At 36.3% G+C, this 26,115-nt stretch overlaps 2 protein-coding genes across 4 annotated transcripts in view; one reads left to right on the forward strand and one right to left on the reverse strand.

Annotated features, from left to right (window-relative positions):
• MRPL13 (mitochondrial ribosomal protein L13) overlaps window positions 1-15,065 on the reverse strand; it is a 37,785-nt gene extending 22,720 nt beyond the window's left edge. The window contains exons 1-4 of one of the 2 annotated variants that reach the window (XM_081258581.1): window positions 14,883-15,065; window positions 11,464-11,587; window positions 4,767-4,860; window positions 1,712-1,772 (exon numbers count right to left, since the gene is read on the reverse strand). In XM_081258581.1, the coding sequence (XP_081114707.1) occupies window positions 1,712-1,772; window positions 4,767-4,860; window positions 11,464-11,587; window positions 14,883-14,966 (363 nt within the window). In that variant the 5' untranslated portion in view covers window positions 14,967-15,065. The remainder of the gene's footprint in view (window positions 1-1,711; window positions 1,773-4,766; window positions 4,861-11,463; window positions 11,588-14,882) is intronic. The other variant, XM_081258580.1, reaches the window with a different exon arrangement.
• A 167-nt stretch (window positions 15,066-15,232) lies between these two features.
• The window catches only part of MTBP (MDM2 binding protein), a 70,224-nt gene continuing 59,341 nt past the window's right edge, over window positions 15,233-26,115 (forward strand). For both annotated transcript variants that reach the window (XM_081258578.1, XM_081258579.1), the window contains exons 1-7: window positions 15,233-15,399; window positions 16,406-16,486; window positions 19,398-19,471; window positions 19,567-19,718; window positions 21,360-21,418; window positions 22,996-23,140; window positions 24,416-24,533. In XM_081258578.1, the coding sequence (XP_081114704.1) occupies window positions 15,282-15,399; window positions 16,406-16,486; window positions 19,398-19,471; window positions 19,567-19,718; window positions 21,360-21,418; window positions 22,996-23,140; window positions 24,416-24,533 (747 nt within the window). In that variant the 5' untranslated portion in view covers window positions 15,233-15,281. The remainder of the gene's footprint in view (window positions 15,400-16,405; window positions 16,487-19,397; window positions 19,472-19,566; window positions 19,719-21,359; window positions 21,419-22,995; window positions 23,141-24,415; window positions 24,534-26,115) is intronic.

The raw sequence follows: 26,115 nt of genomic DNA on the forward strand, positions 1-26,115 counted from the left end.
ATATATATATATATATATATATATATGGCCCCATGTACCTGCCAGAAGCTAAGTAAATCTTTTTTGAAGAAATTCATTTTGAACATAGGTCTCAAAAATTCCCAGAGATGAAGTTCCAAGGTACATATACTTTCCAAGTATCCTGAACAGAAACAATAAATTGCAAACCCACAAAGACCACAAATATCAGAAATAAATGCTAAGAATTACGTTTAACATGTTTAAAGAAATATAGGAGGGAACCAAAGTATGACAAAGGGAACAGAAGACTGTCAAAACCGACCAGCAAATGTGAAAAAGAAAAAAACAGTAAAAGCTTCAAGAAAAGGAAAAAAATATAGTAATTGAAATTATTTGTATATGTATGTATAATCTGATTTCCAAAGGGAAAGGACAGAGAATAAAGGGAGCCGATATTAGAAGATACACAGAAGAGCTGACGAATTTTCAGAAGACACCAATCCTCAAGCAAAATAAATAACAAAGCTCAAAAAGAAACATATAAAAACCAAAGCCAAAGAAAAGATCTTAAAAGTATTCATAAAGAAAAGACAGAATACACACAAAGAAACAGTTAAAGTGACATCTGATATCAACAGTAATAACGGACACTAAAATCTGTGTGAATAATATTTCAAAATCTGAGAGAAAAAAATCGGTTATCCTAGAATTGCATATAAAAGCAAAAAAAAAACACCCTATCTTTCAAAAATGAAGGCAAAAATATAGCTTCAGACAGAAAAGGAGAGTTCACAATTCAGAATGTTATGACAGGAATGTCAACAAGAAGTTCTTCGAGGAGAAGGACATTGATCCCAGTTACAAGAATCAATCATAAGCAAAGAAGACCATAAAGAATCAGTAACAGTATAAGACAATAACAAGAATGCTGAATTTTAAGAGTTTTTAAAAATCTTGAACAGAGAAAACATACAGGTTGAAAGGGAGAATAGGTATTAATAATCTTCTAGGGGCCTTGATCTGATTTTGAGGAAAGTAAAGATATTGATTAATCCTAGACTTCTAATAAGCAAACTCAGTCAATCCAAAAGAAGGCAAGAAAGAAGGGGATAAAAAAGAAAATAAAATCTAGCTCAGTAAAGTTTAAAATTAAACAGTAAAATGATATATGAGGCAAACAAAATTAAAAAATTGGTTGATATAGCTATATTAATATATAAAAAGAACAGACCTCAAGTTGAAAAGCATTATTGGAGATAAAGAGAGTCAGTATATACCTTGATCAATTCCTTATAAAGATTATAATCCCAAACTTAAATTAATTCATCTAACGCTAAATCTTCAAAACATACAGAGCAAAAACCTGACAGAACTACAAGGAAAAATGAATAAATCCACAACTGAGATTTTAACATAACTCTCTCAGGTAATCAGTAAATCAAGTGAACAACAACAACAAAAAAGTCAGTGAGAATATAAGATTGGAACAACATACTTAGCATATTTGATATAATGGAAATATAAACATATATATGCACGTACATACATACATCTGTCTCCCCCAAACATTTTCAGCAATCATATCATATTCTAGGTGATCATGCAGATGTTAAGAAATTAAAAAGAAAAACATCAAAATTCTTTGACTAAATGCAAAACATACTAATTAGAAAACATATAGAATTGAATGATAATGAAATAATACCTATCAAAACTTGTGTGATATAATAAAAAAATACTATAAACTTACTGCCACTGGATCCTTCTGGTGAAGCTGAGCAGCTGTTACTTGTCTAAATCCACCTGGGTAGCTATTAAAAGAAACAAAGACATTAAAATTGGGAGTAGGCTATGGTACAGTATTCTTGAAATGAACATTCTTTTATAATATGAAAACTATTTTTATTATGAAATTATACTTGTTTCTTGAAACTATGCTGTTCATCAATGTCTTAAAAATTAAGCAGTAACCTATGCTATTTGAAATGCTATTCTCTTAAGTGGTCAAATTAGCAATCATTATTTCATAAAAAGTTCCACATCTTAGAAAATTTCTTGGCTAACTATTTATGTTTCTACTGGAATTTAAAGTTATTCATCATTCATTCATTCACTCATTCAGTCAAACATTTTTATCACTGCTTAGTTTATCACTGCTTGAATTTAAAAAAAAAAAGCAAAGTGCCAGAATGTTTCACATTCCCTGACAAATCAGACCAAGTGAATAAGCTAGGGGTCAGGTTTGGAGAAAAGAGTGGTAGACTACTTGGTTCTGAAGGCAAGTTAATACTCTAAACAAGGGCTTCCCTGGTGGCACAGTGGTTAAGAATCTGCCTGCCAATGCAGGGGACATGGGATCGAGCCCTGGTCCAGGAAGATCCCACATGCCACAGAGCAACAAGCCCGCAGCTACTGAAGTCCGTGCGCCTAGAGCCCATGCTCCACAACAAGAGAAACCACCAGAATGAGAAGCCCGCGCACCACAACAAAAAGTAGCTCCCGCTCTCCGCAACTAGAGAAAAGCCCGCACGCAGCAACGAAGACCCAGTGCATCCAAAAATAAATAAAAATTAAAAAAAAAATACTCTAAACAAGTCGTGCTCCTGTCTCCTATTAACAGGAAGTCATATGTTGGTTCTAAGTAATAAAATATTTCATTGTGTTCAGATCAAAATTATATATAAAATGTAGATTAAAAAAAATATTGGGGATAGTACTGGAGGCATCTTGGTAACTTGAATACCCCAGATCCAGGTCTGGAATCTAGGTTTTGCCAGTGGCTACCAGTATAATATTAGGCAACTCATTTCACCTCTTTATATATGAGTTTGCTTATATAAGAAAAATGATAATATCTGCCCCATCTACCTCTCAAGATTTTTATGAGAGTCAAGTGACAGTGCTTAAGAAATTTAAAACAAAAACAACATACAGATGCAAGGTTTTATTACATTGAATGGATGAATAAAGCCTTAATGATTTTTGAGGAAGGGAAAAATAAAATGTAAAGGCAGTAGACTCTGCAAGAAAAATGTAAGCTTACCTAAAAATGATTCCTTTTATAAGTTTCTTTCAACAAGACTTGAAAACATTTTAAAGATGATTTAGAGAACCACATTTTAGGAATAAAACTTAAGAAACCAAATATAGAAATCTGCTGAGAAAGATGGATAATTTTCAAACTGATGCTCTTTTATTTGCTTCATGGAATTTCAGCCTCAGAAAAAGAAATACCTGTCTAGACTTCTATTCCTGTATTCTTTCTCTCCGGGAAAAAAATACTTTATGTTTTATCACATTGTTATCTTGTATTTTCATATTTCTTTCCCAATTACCTGTAAATTTTATAAAACTTGGTTTGTATATAGAGATTTACCAACAGTAAAAATTACTAAAGATGGATGTGAATTCATTTCTGTTACATTAAATAAAGAGTTCACGAAAGTGTTTAAGTGTAGGAATGGGCAAAGGCTGGCTAATGGAAGCAAAAAAGTTATTCCAAGCATTTAAGACCTACTTGGGAAAGAGAGGAAAAGAAACAGATGGGAATATCAAAGTCTGCCTAAGATGAAGGGGCACTTGGAAATAAAAAAAAATAATTTCGATCAAGAATGAAAAGCCAACATTTTAAATCATATCTTGCATGATACTGAAGAAGGTATGCTTAATTAAATTTGTACATGACCTGAAACTGAGGGGTTAACTAACACATTACATGACATAATCAACATCTCAAAAGATCTTAGAAGGCCAGAGATACAATTTACATGGAGTAAACTTAAGGTACTGCAGTTGATTAGAATGCAACTAAAATACACAGGAAGGAGGATACATGGTTGAACAGCAGCATGTTTGAAAAAGACTTATATATATATAAGTTTTAGCTGATGGTGAACTCAATGTAGCACATAGTGATATGGCCTTGAAGAAGAGTTCTACTACAACAGAAGATTGCATAACTGAAAGATGGTGGAGTCACATTTTATCAGAAAACCATCAAAACACAGCCAGGTGAGTGTATTTAGTTAAGAAAGATACTGGTAAGCAGTAATTGCACCCAGAGAACAGTGACCAAGGTATAATGGAGATAAGACATCTGAACGGAAGCCATAAAAAGAACTTTGAAGGAACTACAGGTGTTTAGTCTAGAGAAAAGACAGATCAGTGGGTACTTGCTGATCATTGCCTCAAAACTATCTGAAGGATGTCATGTGGAAGATATAATTTTACACTGTCCAAAAAAGGACTAAGACCATTCTGAAAGCTAGAGGAAAACAGATGATGACTCAATAGCATTGAGATCTTTCTAAAATTTAGACCACATAAAAGGCAGAATGAATGGGCTGCCTCATGAGCTAGGAGATGGCTATTATTCAGATAGGCAGACCTATAACTTGAAAGGCATGTTGTGGAGATTTTAGGTATCTTCCAAACTTGGGATTTCACTCACCATTCTTTCAACATCTCATGTACTTTTAGAAGTCCAAGCTGGTTCTGGAAACAGCAGTAAGATGAATTATAGGAAACAGAAAGAAAGAAGTGAGAAGACTGACTAAAAAATGAGAAGAATCTAGATCAGAGAGGTTATATGAAAAGCTTCCAGGAAAAACAAATATTCTCAGGTAATCATGAGTATTTGGTACAGTATTGCGGTTTTTTTGATTGAGTAAATTATACATGTGGCATGAACAAAACTCGTATTTTCTTAAATTTCGAAAAAACCTTTTTCTTTTAAATAAGACCAATAATATTCTTAAAGTAATATATTCAACTGCCTATCTTCCCTGACAAAAGCATTATCTTACCCAGTATGTGAGGAGTATACTTTTTGTTCCCATTTGTTTCCAGAAAATGCAATGTGCCTTGTGTTCATTATGACAACATGATCTCCACAGTCACCTAGATTTAAAAAGAAAAAAGGAAAAAAAAAGATTTTATATGAAAATTCTTGACTTTAAGAAAAAGTGAGCTTGTTTTTTTATAAAGCTTATCAAAGTCCAAAAAACACATCAAGGCTTCCCTGGTGGGGCAGTGGTTGAGAGTCCACATGCAGATGCAGGAGACACGGGTTCGTGCCCCGGTCTGGGAGGATCCCACATGCCACGGAGCGGCTAGGCCCGTGAGCCATGGCCGCTGAGCCCGCGCATCCGGAGCCTGTGCTCCGCAATGGGAGAGGCCACAACAGTGAGAGGTCCGCGTACCGCAAAACAAACAAACAAACAAACAAACAAAAACACATCAAACAATATAAAGCAAGTCACAGTGCATCATCAAAATCATTGAATAGATTTATGTTTCTCTTTCACATAACATCTAAGCATAGAAAGAATTGGCTAGACAGTTGGAAAATCTCAACACTGGACGTAAAAGAGAATTCAATAAAGATTCCAATAACAATGACACATCTTTTAAAGGCAAACTACTGTTACTCCTATTTTCTCTGCCGATTAATAATTACACTTCATTAAAATGTACTATTAATAATTACACTTCACCACTTTTAAATATCTCATACAAATTTTCCCTTAAAAATAAAAGAGAAAATGAAAACAATATGCATATAGATGAAAAATGGTTTGTTTTACCAACAGGTAAATTGGAAACAAATGTAAAACATCACAATTGATTATTCTTTTCAAATTCAGAGAAAAGAATACTAGGATCTTATGCTTAACTACTAACCCAAGGTTTTTTCCCAAACACATTTAACTAGTTAAATTTAAACCGCCACTAGCAACTATGAGTACACATATACTTGATGCAACAGATGATCTGAAAATCAAAATATATGTTTTGGATTAATTTTCCAGTGAAAAGTACCCCCTAGGCCTGACTGTTCATCTAAAAAAAAAAACCTAAAAGGTCAACATGTAAGTTTTCACAAGTCACTGTACATGACAAAATCAAGTAGTCAGAAACATTTATTGAGTGCCTATTCTACTAATAGAAAAACAAACTTCAAAAGATTCTTGAAGGTTATTTATTTGAAAAAAAATCACCACTGAGGGCTTCCCTGGTGGTGCAGTGGTTGAGAGTCCGCCTACTGATGCAGGGGATGTGGGTTCGTGCCCCAGTCCGGGAAGATCCCACATGCCGCGGAGCTGCTAGGCCCGTGAGCCATGGCCGCTGAGCCTGCGCATCCGGAGCCTGTGCTCCGCAACGGGAGAGGCCACAACAGTGAGAGGCCCGTGTACCGCAAAAAACAAAAACAAAGACAAACAAACAAAATCACCACTGAAAAAATAAGTATGAATAAGTACAGTATCTCAAAACTGAAGATTACATTATAAGAGTCTATGCAGAGCTTGAATTTGAATGACATCAGTGAGAAGTTTGTAGTTTATATAAGACAAGGGTAAAGGAAAGAGGATAAAGCAGGTGAGTTGCCTTCATTAAAGTGTAAGGGAATCCAGGGTGTGAGGGAAAGATCTGGGAATGGGAAGCTTGCTGTTAGCTGCTTGAAAAGGAAAGTTTGACTATTTGGCAAATTAAGTGACTAAAGTTCCCAAAAGTGACCCATGGTGGGCTACTAAGGCAGTTGGGCAAATGAACCTGAAGAACAAATGAAGAGGGTGAGAAGATACCTACACAGTCCCAAATAATGCTGAAATTACATTAGCTTTCAACCGGACACTTAACAGTTGAAGAAGCTAAGGCTTGTTAAGATTAAGTGATTTGTCAAAGCTCACACCAAGGTATTTAACTCTCTGTTCAGGCTCTTTCTGTGACACCTATTTGGAGGAAAAATGGAATCCTTAACTTTCTAATAAACCTGAATTTATTTTGTAAATGTTGTTTAAGCTTTAAATATGCAAAAAGCATTTTGCGTCATTCAAAACACATTTTTACTTCAAAGGGGATCTTTCAAGGGACATTAGAAAGAATACCACAAATCAGGTGAAAATCATGTTCTTTCAGCTCTAAGGTATGAACACCTAATCTGGGAAAAGTTATTCTCCCTTAATAACTTATGCCAAATCTCTACTGTATTTAATAATTCTTAGAAGCACTTCTCCACTGTCTCTAATTAAAACCAACCAGCAATCAAATCTTTTTTAACTGCACTACGTATTAAAACAAAAGCCAATATTATGACTGAAGCCTAAAATCCTGGATACAGTGCAATCATTTCTATCTAAATTTCTGTTAATCCAAATAAATGGATATATGTCATTTAAAAATTTTAATTGAAGCATTTTACAATATGCACCAAATACATATAAATTGGAACTCTACTGCCTGATCAAGAGATGGTGGAAGTTAATTAATATCTTTCAAACTTAAAAACTTTTTTTTAAAAGTTAAAGTTTAGTAATAAGCAATTTTTAGAAAAAGGAATTGAGTTTATTTACAAAAATTTATCAACTTAGATTTCTGACCTTATTTGATTTCTTTTTACAATATTAGGTGCTAAATTAAATGGCCAAATAAAATTCAAACTAATTCAATCAAAGGGAAAACTCAAAGGTTTATGTCAGGGAATCTAAGGTCTCCTTCATCCAGTGCAACACTGCTTTTACATATTGGGTTTCCTTACAAGATTTGGTTTGAGAAACGTTTGAAAAATAGCTGTTCCAATTTAGTGATAGGCAACAAAGGTTGGCTTTGACCTTTATGTTTGTTTCCAGCCTTGAAGGACAAATGTCCAAATGCCTACTTCAACGTTTTTTTTAGCATCCCTGAAGTTCTGCAGGGCTAATGTGACAGATGATCATGTAAGTTACCACAAAATCTACTGAGTGTAAAGATGTTGTGAGAGGAACAAGGTGTGTTGTTCAAATTTATGATAATATGTAAATATTCCTTCTAAAAGAGGCATGCGTTCTAGATATTACCTGGAGCAAAAAGCTTCAGTGCTTTGTACAATGATATTCTAGGAGTGAGATGAAGAATAAATGTGTGATTAAGACTGTAAACTTTAAACGACGCAGAGTTAACATTTGAAATAGACTGACACAACTGAATAGTAAGAGGGAAAAATACATTAGCTGCGTAACTTTAAGAAGAGCATTCTAAACTTTTTTTTCTAACAAATCCTTAAAAGATTTAAATAAATAATGCAAGGCAGAATACTAGAGATTAGACTAGTGAATTGTTAGAATTGTTTGGTGTGCTAACATTCATAACATTAACCTTTAAGAACTGTGTGAAACTTTCGTTTGATTTCATTCCATGTGCACCAGAAGTATTTTAAGATGATCTAATAACTTTAGATAATGCTTAAGAAAGGTTTCCCTTTGCTTCTTTTAAATGCTCTTATGGTCCTCCTCAACTGATTAATTTGTAGGCAGTGAGAAGAATGGAGTCCTCAAGAAGAATACGGCACAATCCAAAAATCACCAAGTGGCCTTCCTTTTCCTGTATCAGTGAAAAGCAAACATGTTCAAAGAGCTCCCAAGTCTCCCATTCAGGAGGGCAGCTCTAATCAGAAGGAGAAGGGAGTGCCTATAAAATGGTTCAAATATTGTATACATTATGTATCTGAACATACATACAGGTCCATGGACTTTGTGAGATGCTGTGGCAAACCAACGTTACACTTATAAGGTTATTTTTTTATGGAAACTGTGGTCTGGGTCAAGATCGAGATGATCTGGAGTTAGGAGAAGAATGCCCTCCTTTCACAAAATTTGGGAGAAGGTGGAATCAGTAGTAGCCACCTAATTCTTCTTAAAGTGTAGCACTTATCTGTCCACTGAATTAAAGTTCTGCTTCCTTACAAGCACGTCTTTACTGCAAAAGTATTCCTTAAGTACTGATGAATAAGTGTGCTGCTAGAACACCAGAGGAGCTTTTGCGGCTGCCTGTCGGGCCATCCTTCCCTGGTAATGGAGAATAGCTTTTCTATGAAATTCGAAATTTACCTCTTAAAGACTGAATTGCATTTTTGTTTCACTATATTTAATATTTGGCTTTTATCAGCAAAACTTTGGACTTTTCATGTCAAGATGTCACTAAAATCAAAACAAACTGCACACAATTTTCAATTTACAAATATGTTGTTTTAAGTATTTTCTAACATATACTGGTTTAATCAGCATTTATTAAGTATGTTTCATGTGTTCGTAATCACTGTAAACATGTTTATTTGAAAACTGACATACAATTTCCCAGAAAAACAATGACAAACGATGGCCATATATACAGGAAGGGCTATAAAAGTTAATATTTAGGTGTGATAATGGCATTTGGGTTACATAGGAGAATATCTTTGTTCTTGGGTGACATATGCTGAAATATTTAGGGGGAGGTATAATGATATCTGTAATTTATTTTCAAGTCATTGAGTAAAAAATATGATAAAATATTAATAATTGTGTAATCTAGGTGGCTGGTATAGAGAAATTCACTGCACTACTCTTTGAAGTTTTCTGAAAATGTGAAAATTTTTATAATAAAAGTTAGAAAGAAGTAGACAAACAACTCAGTGGAAAAATGGGAAAAAGAAATGCACAGAACTTTCACAAAACGGGAAATGATAAAAGGCCAATAAACAAATGAAAAGATTCTCAGTTCCATGTGCAATCAGGAAAATGCAAATTAAAACCACAAAGAAAGAGCATATCCCATTTACCAGAGTAGTCAAAACGAAAAAGAAGGACAATGTCAATGTTACTGAGATGAGGAATAATGAAAACACCTGCATATAAAGACTAACTAGGTTCCCATTTTAAACCCAGTAATTCCTGTCCTACAGACAGACCTCAGAGAAACTCTTCCACATGTGCCCTGGGGAAAAGGTACAAGAATACTGATAGCAATGTTTTTTTTTTTTGTGGTACACGGGCCTCTCACTGTTGTGGCCTCTCCCGTTGCGGAGCACAGGCTCCAGACGCGCAGGCTCAGCGGCCGTGGCTCATGGGCCCAGCCGCTCCGCGGCATGTGGGATCTTCCTGGACCGGGGCACGAACCCGTGTACCCTGCATCGGCAGGGGAATCTCAACCACTGCGCCACCGGGGAAGCCCCAGCAATGTTGTTTGTAACGGCAAAAAAACCCCGAAAACAACCCAAATGCTGAGTGTATGGGTATTCATTTCACCACCATTATTATTAATTTTCTTTAAAATATTATCTATATTTATATATAGGTAGAGGAATACATCTCTATCTATCTAAATATATCTTTGTATATTTCATGTTTCAAAATAAAGTTTAAACTATGATCAACTACAAAAAGTGCTGTTGACAGGTCAAGCAAGATGAAGAGTAAGAACTGATACTTGGATCTTAACAGGGTGGATAGGAAGTGCCTAGGAAAGTGAAGTCAGTCAAAAACTACCTGTGATAAGCAGAAGGCTTTTAGTATGAAAGTAACTGTTTTGTTTTGTTTTGGAAAAAGGACACAGAAGATCAAATCTATTAATTCAAAACAGTGAAAAGTAACTTTCCATGCGTAGCTAGCCCTACATATCTTTCTGGAGGAAAGGGTTTCTTAGAAGAGAGGGCAAGCTTATTTGCTCATTTTCAGAAACTATTGAAATGCATGCTGCCACATGAAGAAACATGTTTAAGAGTGAACATTTAAAGTCCAAATCAGGATATTATGAGAGGGAAAGGAGGGGCTACTGATCCTTTTGCTGGGGCAATGGCATAAAATGGGGTTGTCTTAGACAAAGTGGTCAATACGGTTTTCCTATGAAGAAGCCAAATTCATTTTAGTGTCCCAACAGGTTTTTTTGTTTGTTTTCAAAATTTATTTATTTATTTTGGGCTGCATTGGGTCTTCGTTGCTGTGCATTGGCTTTCTCTAGATGCAGCGAGCAGGGGCTGCTCTTCGTTGCAGTGCACTGGCTTCTCATTGCAGTGGCTTCTCTTGTTGTGGAGCACGGGCTCTAGGTGAGCGGGCTCCATAGTTATGGCTCGCGGGCTGTACAGCACAGGCTCAGTAGTTGCGGTGCACGGGCTTAGTTGCTCCCCGGCATGTGGGATCTTCCCAGACCAGGGCTCGAACTCATGTCCCCTACATTGGCAGGCGGATTCTTAACCACTGCTTCACCAGGGAAGTCCCGCCCACAACAGGTTTTTAGCAAGAATGGAATACGGGATCCTCAGGAAAAAAGAGATCCTTAAAACAGCCCAGGGCTTCCCTGGTGGCGCAGTGGTTTAGAATCTGCCTGCCAATGCAGGGGACACGGGTTCGAGCCCTGGTCCCGGAAGACCCCACATGCCGTGGAGCAACTAAGCCTGTGCGCCACAGCTACTGAGCCTGCGCTCTAGAGCCCGTAAGCCACAACTACTGAGCCCACGTGTCACAACTACTGAAGCCCACGTGCCTAGGGCCCGTGCTCCGCAACAAGAGAAGCCATCGCAATGAGAAGCCCATGCACCACAAGGAAGAAGTAGCCCCCGTTCGCCACAGCTAGAGAAAGCCCGCGCGCAGCAACAAAGATCCAACACAACCAAAAATAAAAAAAATAAAAAAACCCAGCCCAAACATCTTCAAAATTCTATCCTGACATGAAAACTGTGATTACCAATAATAGGTCTAAAATGATACTCACTCAGTTGATGGTACACAGGTTTATGCAATCCTTGAAGTTTAACTGATGCCAGGGCAGCAAGTTTGCCAGGGGGCTGCATTTTCCCATCTAAGAGATACCAAACTCGAGCAAAAGTGGCCCATTGCTTGAAAAGACAGAAGAGGAAACAAAGAAAATTCTAATTAAATGGAAACAACTGAGTTTGCTATTATATACCATCACACGTAATCTACAGTTAACATCAATAATTATTATGAAAAAAGATCCTATCACTAAATAATATTTTTGTTTTGTTCTCATTTCTATTTCTGGAAAAGGGGGATCTGTTCTCATTACTCTGCAAAGATTAACACAGTAATCTTTCCTGCCTGCTTTTCTATTAGCAATATGGATTATGCTCTTTTAAAAACATTCCAAAGATATTATTTCCCTTTACATTATGACTTATATTTTTTGTACCATATAGAATAGTATCTGGAGGGGTCATGAAAAGCTCTTATGAAAGTAGAAGTTATTTATGAAGGTCTTCAAAAATATTTTGAGATTGGAAGGTACATTAACTTTGTAAGATGAGTGGCCAATTACGAACTGAAGACTATTCAGGAGTTTAATTCCAAGGGAGAGTTAAATAGCAGAATGTAGCTGGAAAAGCAGAGATGGATGATGTTGAATAAACTTAAATTTTAAAAAACTGCCTTAGATAGACATCTTAGGCTGCCTCAGGACTAAACCGCTGTCTTTGCAGTGTCCATCACTGCCTTCAAACTCTAAGAAAAGCACAGGCCAGAAAGATCTTGATCAGATGCTTTCTCTATGGATATACACAAGCAGCCAAACAATGCTGGAAAAAGTACAACTAGGCTCTCTGGTTTTATCTTAAATTTAATTATCACAAATCTCAAATCAGCTTATAAAACTGCTTACCAATCTGCTGTTTTCCTGTTCTCATTCTTCTAGTCTCTACCCCATTCCCCTTTTACATCTTTTGTCAAGTTTATTTCATATATTTTGATGCCATTGTAAATGGTATTGTATTTTTAATTTAAATTTCTGATTGTTGCTAGTATACAGAAATGCACTACATTTTTGTATTTTGGTCTTGGATCCTGCAACCTTGCTAAACTCATTTATCAGTTCTGGTAATTTTTGTAAATTCCATTTTTTACATAGATGATCATGTCCTTTGCAAATAAAGAGCTTCTAGCCCATATACTTTCCATACTTCTCTCAGCTTATGAACTAAAAAAAAAAAAAAAATTCAATTCAATGGTCTACAGGACAATCTTGTTTCTTCAATAAGCTGTAAGAAAAAAAGACAGGAAAAGGAACCTATTATTAAGAGAGACATAAAAAAATAGCAACTTATTGCTACTTTGGATCCTAATCCAAAGGAAGAAACTGTAAAAATATTACATATTTATATAATATACATGATATGTGTGAGAAAATTGGAAACTTGAACACATACTGGATATTTGATGATACTAAGGAATTGCTGTTAAATTTCCATTTAGCTTTGATAAATGGTAATGGGATTAAAAAAAATTCTTATCTTGTAAAGAACATGTTGAAATATTTACTGATGAAATAATGAGTCTGAGATTTACCTCAAATTCATAAGTAAGAGAAAGAAATGAATGGGGGTACAGATTAAATGATATTGGCTGTGAGATTTTTGAAATTGGGTGATATCTACTTTTATGTATTATTAAAATTATCCATAAAAAAACCCAAAAAACTCCTGACCTCCCTTCCCTACCAGCGACTGCCTCATTTCTTTCCTCTTCTTTGTAGCAAACTCTTGCAAAGAGTTGTCTTTACTTTAATTTGTCTCTCCTCATTCTCTCTTCAACCTACTCCACCCTGGCTTTTATCTTCCCACACCATCACCAGCACACTACTGCCTGTCAAGTTTACCATGACCTTCACATTACTAAATCCACTGGTCAATTCTAAGTCTTTGATACAGCTGATCATTCCCCTCTCCCGGGTATTCTTTCTTCACTTGATTTCCAGGACACCACCCTCTATTGCTTTGTTTGTTTTGTTTTCCTATCATGCTAGTTCTTTCTCCTGCCTCTGAAATGTTGAAATGTTCCAGAACTGTTCTTGGCCCTCCTCTCTTCTCTTTACATATTTCCACACAGACTTCATCCAGACCCATAACTTTAAAAGCCATTTGTATGTTTATGATTCCCTAATTTACATCTCCAGCCTGGACCTCTTTCCTGAACTCTACACTTGATTTCAATTGCCCACCTGGCATATACACTACAGTGCTTCTTAAACCATATGCAGCAAAAGACTAGTCTTTCCCCAATCCATTGCAGACCAATACCTGATAGAAAAACAAAAAACAAAAAACAAAACCTTTGATAAAACAATTAAAATACTGCCACAATGTCAAATTGCTACAGTTTTTTTTTTTTTTTTTTTTCGGTACGCGGGCCTCTCACTGTAGTGGCCTCTCCCGTTGCGGAGCACAGGCTCCGGACGCGCAGGCTCAGCGGCCATGGCTCACGGGCCTAGCCGCTCCGCGGCATGTGGGATCTTCCCGGACCGGGGCACAAACCCGTGTTGCCTGCATCGGCAGGCGGACTCTCAACCACTGCGCCACCAGGGAAGCCCTGCTACAGTTTTTAATGTTTAATTTTACTTCCTGTATTTACCTCATTAGGGACAGGTAACAAACAATCCAAGGAAGGAATCACACTTGGAGCAGGACTAGACTAAGAGGCAGCTTAGACCAACTCCTGCTCTTCCTCCTGAAACCTGCTTCAATCTCAGCCTTGCCTATCTCAGTTGATGGAACGTTCTTCCGGTTGTTGAAACAAAAAACCCTGGAATAATCCTTGTTTTTTCTTTTGCTGTCGGCGCACATACAGTCCTTCAGGAAATCCTGTTGGCTCCACCTTCAAACGGAACGTGACCACTTTTCAACACTACACAGTTACTAAGTCTGGTTTGTGCCACCATCATGTCTAGCCTGGATTATTTCAATAGCCTCCAAACAGATTCTTTGCTTCTCTTCTCCACCAATCTCCATCTCTGCACAGTCTATTCTCGACTCAGCAGTCGGAGTGCTCCTTTTAACACTTAAGCGAGATCATGTTACTCTCATTTTGCTCAGTAAATCAAACTCTTACCATAGTCTACAATGCACTATATGATCCAGCTTATTACCTCTCTGACCTTCCCTCCTTCCTCCCGGTGGTGGGGGGGGGGCGGGGGAAGAAACACGAGAGGGGTTGACTGAAAAGGGGAGGGTAGGAGTACCAAGAAAACGACAGCAAGTGGTGGTCAGAATCACCACCCTTTGTGCTTCACCGAAGCATCTCCTGGCCCAAGGACCCGGCTTCCCATCCTACTCAGTTTCACTAAATCCGACCTCCTTCTGTCAGCGTAATGAATGCCATCGAGCTACAAGAGTCCTTTCTCACCTGGGGCGCCCTAGAAAAACTCGACATGTTTCCCCAGTAGCAGAACAGTCTTTTTTCCAGGATCCAAGGCCTGTCCCTCAGCATCAAGGGCCCGGCGGGAAACGCATGTAGCCGAACATGATAGATCCTAGACAAGCCAGCACTCGTCTGCTTCTCTGCTTTTCCTGCATCTCCTCCAATCTTCCCACCGTAGCAGTTTCGTCATGAAGCGAGGAAATGATCTAGTTATTGAGAGAATAACCCCCGAAAAGAATTCGCTTGCTGGAAAAGCTGCGGAAAACCAATGGAGAGCACACAGTTTCCAGCCGACCTAAGTAGAAGGAACCGGAAGTGCGTCAGTAGCGCGGGGCTGTTTGGATGTGGAAGCAGAGTCCTGAAACGGGGGCTCAGCCCTGAGAGATGGACCGGTACCTACTCCTAGTGAACTGGGAGGAAGAAAAAGTCCCGTCGGCGGCGGGTGCGGTGGCGGAGCATGGGCCAGGGGCTTCGTCCGCTGAGGGTACCGAGAAACAGCCAGGTAAGCGCTGGGCTGAGAAAGAGCGGGAACGGCTTGCAGGGAGGAGAAAAAAATTATGATCAAGTTCTGCTGGAGTGACCTGTATGGGGTTGTCCCAGGAAGCTGTGACTCTATCTGGGATCAATCGACCTGGTAAGGGCTGAAAAAATATTTTCTCCGTAGAAAAAATAGGGACAAAATTGTGGATGCAAGATTCCAGCGCTCAGAAGTTTCCGACACAGTAAATATTTAACCGAATAAATTCCCTACGCCTTGGAAATGGAATTTCTGTTCTTTGGACATATATGCATTCAATAGGTAGTTCTGCCTCCTGTGTTCCAAATGCAGGTAATACAGAAAGGAACAAGATGGAAAAGGATCTTACTCTCCTAGAGTTTAGATCCTAACGGGAGGAGACATTCCACATATAAACTAAGTTTTTTAACTAAGTTAAAAAACAAATTATAAATTTAAGACAAGTACGATCGTTTGAGAATGGACTGCTTTTTGGTGCTCCTGTCTAGAATCTGTATTGCATTTTATTTAGCTTGTTTTGATAGAGCGGCACTTTGAGGAGGAAGTGTATGGGGTTGTGTACGGAGTATTGTAACAGGATTTTCCTTCTCCGTTTAAAATTATTCTTTTGGGGGAATTTTGTATTTGTGTTAACTGGCAGGCATGTGGAAACCGGGAGCTTTACCTATTTTCTCTGCTTGCTTTAGATTTATTGTATCAAAACTTGAACAGAGTGTAGTTCTTACCGCCGCGGCCTCTCCCGCTGCGGAGCACAGGCCCCGGACGCACAGGCCCAGCGGCCACGGCCCACGGGCCCAGCCGCTCCGCGGCACGCACCCGCGTCCCCCGCATCGGCAGGCGGACTCCCAACCACTGCGCCACCAGAGAAGCCCCAGAGTGTAGTTCTTTTATGTACAATATAGTGTACTTGAGAATCTCTGATGGTGAAACTGGAATAGGTCTACATTATGTAACTCTTGAACCCAATTGAGTTTGTTTTTTTCTTTTTCAGACTTAAGAGCAGCAAATGTTTATCACCTCCTGAAAAGAAGCATTAATTCTTCAATTAATCCAGAAGATAGTACCTTCCCTGGTAAGTAAAACATAAACCCCTCTTTTCGCTGGCACAGCATTTGTATTGGAAATAAATTTAATTAATCTGGTCACATGGGAGTCCAAGAAACACTTGTTGACTGTGTACAAGTTACTGGGATAGGGAAGCAATGAAAGAAATACAAAACGCAAAAGACGCTATCCTTCTCTTCCTGATGCTTGGATGTCATAAAGTTGTTATGTAAATTATTTTAGGGTCTCAGCTTGAGTTTTGTTCCCTTCATGAGATTTTCTTGCCCATCTTCAGCTCCATATAAGATAGAGTAATGTGGCATTATAAGGAGGATTTGTGATTTTGTCGTTGAGTACAAATACATTATTTAATCTTATACCCATTTCCTTACCTTTTATTTTTCCATCCTTACCTCTTACTGATTCTTTTAAAAGCACTTCATAATTGTTAAACTCAGTAATCTTTTCTCCATTCTTATCTGCTTTAACTTTTTCAAACTATTTGACTTTTTTGAACACTCTTTACTTTGTAAAAATCTTTTCTCCTTTGGTTTTTATTGGCATTATACAGATCCATGTGTTTACATCTTTGTTAGTTATCCTCTTTTTTTCTTCCTTTTCTTGGCCTCTATCTGAGAGTGTCTTTCAGAGGCTCAGAAAAAAGGAGATATCAAAACAGGTCTAAAAGCTGAAGGAAGTTTCTGGAGATGTCAGGGAGAGTGTGCTTGTTTTGATACCTTTATAGTTCTCATGACTGTACAATCTGTTCCTTTCTCTTTCATCAGAGAACCTGTCTCTTGGGTTTCAACTGTCACCTTTGGGAAATTATTTCTAATATCTATATGCTACCTTAGCCAGTTTGCCAAGTGCTGGTAATACTCATTAATTTTTCAAGTTGGTATAATTTAAGTCAGTACTACTAGTATTGCAAGAAAGATTTTGATGGACTGTGACACGTTCAATTAAGAACGTGTGATTAGTTGCCTGTAAGATTGCAAAGTGAAAATATTTTGTAAACGTTGGATACATGTGTCTGGAACTCCAAAGGAGAGTGAAGCTGGAGAAACAGATTATAGAATCATCAACATATAGATGTCAGTTCAAGCCATGAGAAAGGATGAGATTGTTTTGGATAGTGAGAATAGCAGAAAATCTTGAAATGAATCCCAGTATTTAAAGGAGCTGAACACCAGTTTTTAAAGGAATGAGAAGGAGCAGCGGGAAAGATAGGTTCCACAGAAAGCAAGTGTTTTCCGGAGAAAGTAGTCAAATGTGTCATTTTCGATTCCTTTCTTAGTCTTACGTTGAGAGGTCAAGTACCAACAGGACTAAAAACTGTTAGATTTAGAAACACATTAGTCATTGGTGACTTTGGTGAGTGTAGTTTCAGTGGCATGTTGGAGACAAAAGAACAGATTAAATTGGATTAGGAGGGGGAATAGAAAAGGTAAACAGGAAATAGAGACAGTCAAGTGTAGATAGTGCTTTTAGAAAGTTTATGTTCCTGAAGAGTAAAGAAAGAGATATAGTAGTAACTGGAAAAGGGAGGTGAATTTAAAAGTGATTAAAAAAATAATTTGAAAAATACTTGTGCATATTTAAATGCTAATGGGAAGGAAATGACAGAGAAGGAGAGACTGAAGATGCAGGAAAGTCAGTGGCCTGGGGTCCCGGCAGAAGTCTGAGGGATAACCTTGATCGGAAGGGTAGTGCCTCTTACATGTAACAGGGAAAAATGATGAAGGACCTAATGGGAATGCAGGAAGGGCAATATGTTTGCTGACAGGGTGTTATGGGAGTTATAATGGCTTCTGTTTTCTTTCTTTTTTTATTTTTAACTTTTAAAATAAATTTATTTATCTATTTTTGGCTATCTTGGGTCTTTGTTGCTGTGCATGCGCTTTCTCTAGTTGCGGTGAGCAGGGGCTCCTCTTTGTTGTGGTGCGCGGGCTTCTCATTGCCGTGGCTTCTCTTGTTTCAGAGCACGGGCTCTAGGCCCGTAGGCTTCAGTAGTTGCAGCACGTGGGCTCAGTAGTTGCAGCACAGGGGCCCTAGAGTTCGTGGGCCTCAGTGGTTGTGGCATGTGTGCTCAGTAGCTGTGGCTTGTGGGCTCTAGAGTGCAGGCTCCATAGTTGTGGTGCACGGGCTTAGTTGCTCTGCGGCATGTGGGATCTTCCCGGACCAGGGCTCGAACCCGTGTCCCCTGCATTGACAGGCGTATTCTTAACCACTGCACCAGCAGGGAAGCCCGGCTTCTATTTTCTTAAGGAAGTAGGAGGTAAAGTCTTCTGAGATTTTGGCAGAAATTGGTAATAGGCACTTAGCATCATTCTTAGCTTCCATGAGTTCAGCTCAGTTATCACATTTCTCCTTCTCCCTCTTTTGAATACAGTTTCTGTACGTAGCTCTAAATTCTTCATTGCTCTTTTGATTCGCTCCCTGGGGTGACCCTTAATTTTGTATCTTCATGGAATATTCCAGTCTCCAAGAAGAGCATCTTCTTTATCTCTAGGCTGAAGTTACTCTTTAACTCCTCTCTCTTTGGCAAGGCTGAACCAAACCTTCATGGTCTTTGACGAGGGAACCATTTTCCTTAAAATGACTTGCACGGTTTTGTACTACTCAAGAGTAATCGAGTGGGTGTATTTTTCAACATCTTTATAGTAGGTTTTAGTGTTTGACATGATGATTAATATAATGATGTAGATTTTGAATTGTGATGAACTAAAGCAGAGTATTCATAACGAGTGAATAATTTTGCTCTTTAGGCAGATTCTCCTGTTTGAATTTTTAGCAGAGATTTTTAAAGATCCATATTTTTTATATATATATATATATATATATATATTAAAATTACATAACCCTCTAAGTATATATGCTATAACATCTGCTTCTTTGTGGTATGCCTTTCTTCTAATAAGTATGATTTTGTTTTCAAGGCTGTTTGGTAGGCAGTATACCAGGTTCCAGGAAGTGGTTCTTTGCAGTGCAGGCAATATGTGGATTTTATCAGGTAATATAAATAAGAAAATAGTCACTAGTGAATGTCTTTGTTAATATAAATAATTCCATGAACCCATTATTTAATGCAATCTTTTGATATATTAGTTTTGTAGTTCTGACTGGGAAGAGATACATTTTGGTGTGGAAAAAGATGAAATTGAAGATGTTCTTCAAAGAAATATCGAAGAATGTTTGAGTGCTGTTGAGTGTTTTGAGGAAGAAGATAGTAATAGCAGAGAATCATTATCCTTGGCTGAGTATGCTTATGTACTTTCTATCATGTCTTTAAAATATTTGACATTAAATAGTATTTTAGCCGTGAGAGTGAAGATTTGATATGTTAACAGCTATAGTGAAGGAATTTTACATAATTCAAATTTTCAACTCTTTGTTTTGGAAGACAGGCAATTTGGGCCTTTTATTTGAATAACATTCTTTAAAATGCACAAATTGGTATCTGAAAATGTTTAGCTTCTTAAGCTTGCAAAATTGCAGGAATCATAAAAAGTGATATTTTTATTAATGTGTCACTTCCTTGAAGCAAATTTCTGCCTGATGTTATATTTCAAGAGCTTGAATAGAAACTTTATTTAAGGTTAATAACTGGCATTCAAACCACAGTATCATTTTCATTTTGCTGTTTGAGACTGAAATATGTGATTTCTTCAATTTATATGTATCTTCAGCATTTCAGGCACCTTTAAAATCCATAGTTTCTGAGGTGTATGTAGATGATTGAATTCACTTTTAGGTTTTTTGAATCGTGGTACAGTATATAAGATGATCCAGGTGATGTGAGTTTTGATAATTTTTTTTCTTCATGAAATATACCATCTCTGAACCATAATTCATTCTTGTCATTCCAGTCTTCTGTAATACTTCATTATAAAAAACTCCTTTATTTTAATATTCAAATATTATACTTCTATAAATTGCTGCAGATTTTCAAATTGTGTTTTCCTGTTTTCAAATCATATTTGTTTATACTGATTAATGAGGGGAGACATTGTAGAACCATAGAAAGGGCATTGTAACAGAGGCTAATAGAAGTTGTCTCTAATTATATAATCTTGGGCCAGTCACTTCACTTCTCTGGTGCTTTATTTTCTCATCTGTAAAGTGTTGAGATCCTTTTAGATGATTTCTAAGATGCCTTCTAGCCTTAGGGCTCTTACCATTCTATACGTTTTCTCACCACTGTTAGAAGATGGCAAGTATAAAAGTGATTATTTCTAGTAAGTGACCTAATAATTATTTCCACAAGAGGGAGCTTGAAAACTATACTTTACCATAAGGCGCCTTAAGTTTTTTAGACAATGGTGAGTTTATAATAAAGGATTTAAATACCTTTATGTTATATAATAAACTATCTTGAGAAAAAAAAGATTCATCATATGGGTAAAATGAATAGATTTTAAAGAATTGGAGGAGAGTATCATATTTTCCTGTCAGGGCTGTTATGTGTCATTCAGAGAAAAGCAGTAGCCTTCTTTATTAAATACTTAGTAATACCTTACTTTTAAGGTTCATAAAAATGGTCTATTAGTTATGATTTATATTTAATATACTAGATATAATTTAAGGAGGGCTTTTTTCCCCTTTTTTGTTAATGTTGTTTGTTTGTTTTGGGGATGTGGCTAAGAACTTGGACTCAGGGTTTGAATCCTAGCTTCCACACCTACAGCTTATGTGGACTTTAGGTGAATTATTTAAAGTGAGGATAAAAATAGTATTATAGTAGTGCCTCATAGGATTGTCATGAGGATCAAATGAAATAATGCTGAATGCTAAGTATTTAATAGTGTCTGGCACATAGATCCATTTAATTAATATTACCTATTAGGATTATATGTAATGTGTGTATATATATTTTTTCCTATCCTACTGTTTTATTTTAGCCTATATGAAGAATCTGCGGAAAATTTGCATCAGTTATCAGACAAACTTCCTGCTCCTGGTAATATTTTATGACTACTTTAAATAATTTGTACCTTATCTTACACTTGCTGTGAATGAGTGATAAATTCATTCTTTATGCTCGTGTTCTCACTTCTAACTTCGAAATGAAAAAAATTTTCTCTATGAAGTTGTTAAAAAACATACTCTACTACTTTAATAAAGTACTTTGTTGAGACGTCACAATTTTCTTAATTGTTTTCATTTACTTAGACAAAAATTAGAACTTAGGAAATTACTCATTTGTTTCCTTCTTCAGTTATTACTGAAGAAGCAGCTTTGCACTGTATATACCATTGTTTTCCACAATGTTCTATAGAACTCTACTTCCATGAGCAACTCCTGGAAAAAGAAGTTCTTTAACCTAGATCATTTGGATAACATACTTTTATGGTGTGAAGTCACTATACATATTATCAAATAGAAAGTCATGCAGTAAAAGAAGCCCTTGACTCAGCATTTTTTTGCACAATCCATTTTTTTTCCTATAATAGAAAGCATATTTTATGAAATACTGCATCATACTATTCTTAAAACTGTATTTTGTCTTAAATTAATCTTTCTTTGTGTGACTCAAGTAGCTGATTCATCTAAAGCTTGGTACGCTTTGGCATCCACAAATACTTTTGAATACTTTTCTGAATATTTTCATTATTGGAGGTCATTTATTAGGCAGATAGTTGTTGTGTCTATTATATGTCAGGCGTTGTACTAGGAGCTGAGTATACAATGATGAGTAAAGCATATGTGATTATCATAAAGGACTTTATAGCTCACAGTCTAATCCTTATATTCAAGATTATATTTTAGTATAAAAGATCCTATATGGAAGATAACTGAATACATTGATAAACATGTCAGATTTTTATATGAAGTGCAAAATATGGAATGTACAGTTGCTATTTTGGCAAATTGGAATGCTTTAATTATCAAACTTTTATTTGGTTTCTGTTTCATTTTGATTTTTCTGGTCCTTCAGTAAAATTTATCATTTTATAAAATTAAAAGTTTCATGAAGTTAACCTTCTTTCTCAGGAACCAATGATGTTGTCAGTATAATTGAGTTTTCTGAGTGTTTTATTGTTCTTTAAAAAGAGAAATAATTTATTTGAACATTACAGTTTTATACTAATTCATTCCCTTTTGTATAACAAAATTAAGTATAGAAGAACATAATGAATTGCACAGGTTTTTTTCCCTCTGTTCAGTACAATAGCATTGATGATCTCAAGAGCAATGTATAATTAACCACTGGCACATAATTGGCAAGTAATTATGATATAGTTCATTGTTTTTCTGGCATATGCTAGCTATTTCAAGGTAACATGGCTTTAAATCAAATGTGAACACTTAAAAATTTTGAACTCCTGAAGATGTATATTGTTCTGAAGAATTTCAGAAATTAAAGTTAAAATCCTTCTTCATCTTCTAAATAAACATAAAATTCAGTTGTTCAGGGTACTGTTTTGAGACATTTCAGATCTAACATCTTTAAAAAATTATAGTTAATCAACTACGCTCCAATATAAAATAAAAATGTTTTTAAAAAATTACAAAAATGCCTTTATCTCTTTCTAGGTAGAGCAATGATAGATATAATACTGTTGCCTTCTGACAAAGATCCGCCTAAATTGAGAGATTGTTTGCCTACTATAGGAGCATTAAAACATTTGAAGGAATGGTATTCAGCAAAAATTACCATAGCAGGAAATCATTGTGAAACGTAAGCTTCTTTGTTCATATTTGACTACTATCTGTGTTGTCTGCTTTTACAATTAACTTGCTACCCTGTTTTTAATAGACCCAACCTTTGAAGATTTTTTTAAATGTGACAAGATAGTTTTATGTCATACTGTGATTAGAGATTTATCTGTTGAGAAGAACCTACACTTTTTTTTATTTCATACTTTATATTTCTGAGAAGTTTTAAGTTTTTAGTAAATGTTATTGATGCTTTCTTACAACTATTATTGAGCATTAATTCTCCAAACACATTGTGTGTTTTTTTTTTTTTTTTTTTTTTTTTTTTTCTTTTTGCGGTATGTGGGCCTCTCACTGCTGTGGCCTCTCCCGTTGCGGAGCACAGGCTCTAGACGCGCAGGCCCAGCGGCCACGGCTCACGGGCCCAGCCGCTCCGCGGCATGTGGGATCCTCCCAGACCGGGGCACGAACCCGTATCCCCTGCATCGGCAGGCGGACTCTCAACCACTGCGCCACCAGGGAGGCCCACATTGTGTGTTTTTAAATAGGTTTGTATTATCCAGTGAACACTGTGATAAATACCATGGATACATGGATACACCAGATTTATAATGATTTATATTATAATTTATATTTGTTTTTTGTTTTATGTGCAATGTAGAAATAAATATATATTGTTGTGTTTTATGACATTTTAGTAAGGATCAACTGTGTATTACAGTTTTGATCCTTAAATGAGTATTGGATTTGTTAACTTCATGATTTTCTTCACTCAGCAATCGTTTATTGAGCACTATCTTTATGCCAAGCACAGCAATATATACTGATAATAAGAAAGTGGGATTTGATCTTTTTCATTGAAATACAGGGAGGAACAGGAATGCAAATAGTCATGATAGTCTGTGATAAGTGCTATTATGAAATTCCATACAAAACTGTGTGGGAACAATTTAGGAGAGCAGTTCTCCTTTTGAAGATAAGAATTCATTCAATCTGTGAATATGTGTGTACGTATGTGTATATCTGACGTTAAAACTAATAAATAATAATAGGAAAATTTGTTCAACTATAGTATTAAGGGTAATTACTCATAATTCAAGAGGATGTTGAGATTAAATGAACACATGATAGCAACTTCTTCAGAGACTGACTTAATGCATGTTCTATAATATTAGTAGATAAAAGCAGCAATATAAACTTTGCATTTTTGCCTGTTTGTCTTGTAGCTAACTATTACCATTAAATCTAAGTCAAATTTAAAACCCTCTATTTAATTATCATAAACTTTTATTTATAGAAGTTGTCAGAAAATTGCCGAAATCCTTTCTGCTAATATTGTATCTTTACAAGATCTCAGAGATGCTATTGATTCAAAGGAGTTATGGAGGGGAAAGATTCAGATATGGGAAAGGAAGGTAAGTGGATTTCTGTTATCACAGTTTGCAAAGCAGGCCTTTCGACCTTATTTACAACACAGATAGTTTAAATGAATCCTAATGAAAAGGTACCATATAAAGATGTTTGAGAAAAGCACTATCTAAATAGAACTTTCTTCATTAATGGAAATGTTCCGAATTTATCCTTATACAATAGTCCACTGGCTTCATGTTGCTACTAGCACTTTATACTTGACTACTTCAAACACAGAACTGAATCTTTTACTATATTTTACTTTAATTAATTTAAATTTAAATAGTGACTGTGATTGTTTTGGGCACTGCAGTTCTAGAATGTAACATTCTTTTAAAGCAGAATTTAACCTTAGTTGAGTTCATGTTTATCCAAGGTGCTTTAGTTCATCGCATATGTAAACTCCTGGAAAACTGCTTAGAACATGTTTTCTTACCTATGATACCACCTTAAGTGATCAGTGCTTTCTGCTAACCAGCTGATTTTGAACAATTTTTTGTTTAACCTTACTAGACCCCAGATTTCTCAACTATAAGGTGAGAATATTAGATTAGTGGAACCCCGCTAATGTTAAATTTCTATGAGGCTCCAATTCTATTTTGCGATCCCTTACTGTGAATGAATATGTTTGGTGGTTTTTATAAGCTATGTCCATGTTGAAATCAGTGTTCCTGGTATTTTATGTGTTTCTGTCTATAGGCAAAACTAAAAGAAAGTTTCTTAATGTTTGTTTAGTATGGGAGCACGAGTAGATCGTTGTGTTCCTGTAAAGATTTATTGTACTAATTACTAGACTTTTTTTTCCTTTTCAATTCACTCTTAATTATAGTTTAATAAAACTTCTAATAAGACAACAGGAATTAATGTGGCTGGGCCCTTCTTGTTGATTTGCACGCCAACTCTTCTTTATGTCGGGGAAGTTAAATATGCAGATAAATCTTCTTTGCAAGTGGTTTTAGGGTAAACAAGTCATATAGCCTACTAGAAGAATGCAGGATACAATTAGCTAGGAGAATTACTTTTGTATACATTTTTTGAAACTGCATGTCTACATACAGACAGATAATGGCAGGGTTCTGTGATTCTTTTATTCTTTTATGGATAAGAAATTAAATGTCCATATCTCCCCAGGCTGCATTTAAAACTTGAAATCCCTTTTTTGGTGGAGAATAGCTTTTAGCCTAGGGGCATTATAGTGATTAAGGACATCTGATTCTAGAGTTAGATTGCCTACATTCAAATCCTAGCTCTGTTTCTTGCTAGTTTTGTGTGAAATGTTAGGTAATATTTAGCCTCTTGGTGCCACCGTTATCTTTCTCTGTAAGACAGGTGTAATAGTACTTCCTAACTCAGATTTTTATGAGGTTTAAATTATTTAAAGCACAAAGTAACCATTCAGTAAGTGTTACCTATCATTGTCATTACCATTACTGTTAGTACCCCTATTATTACTACTTCTGCAGGAATTGATCTTTTTATCAACAATTTATATTGAAAGCAAACTCTGTGTGAGGCACTACGGATCTAGTGGTGAATGGCAAGTTCTATTTTTGCAGAACTTAAGACTAGTAGGAAGCAGGTACTGAA

The sequence above is a fragment of the Mesoplodon bidens genome (assembly GCF_964165515.1).
Source record: "Mesoplodon bidens genome assembly, chromosome: 16".
In the NCBI taxonomy this organism is placed as follows: domain Eukaryota; kingdom Metazoa; phylum Chordata; class Mammalia; order Artiodactyla; family Ziphiidae; genus Mesoplodon; species Mesoplodon bidens.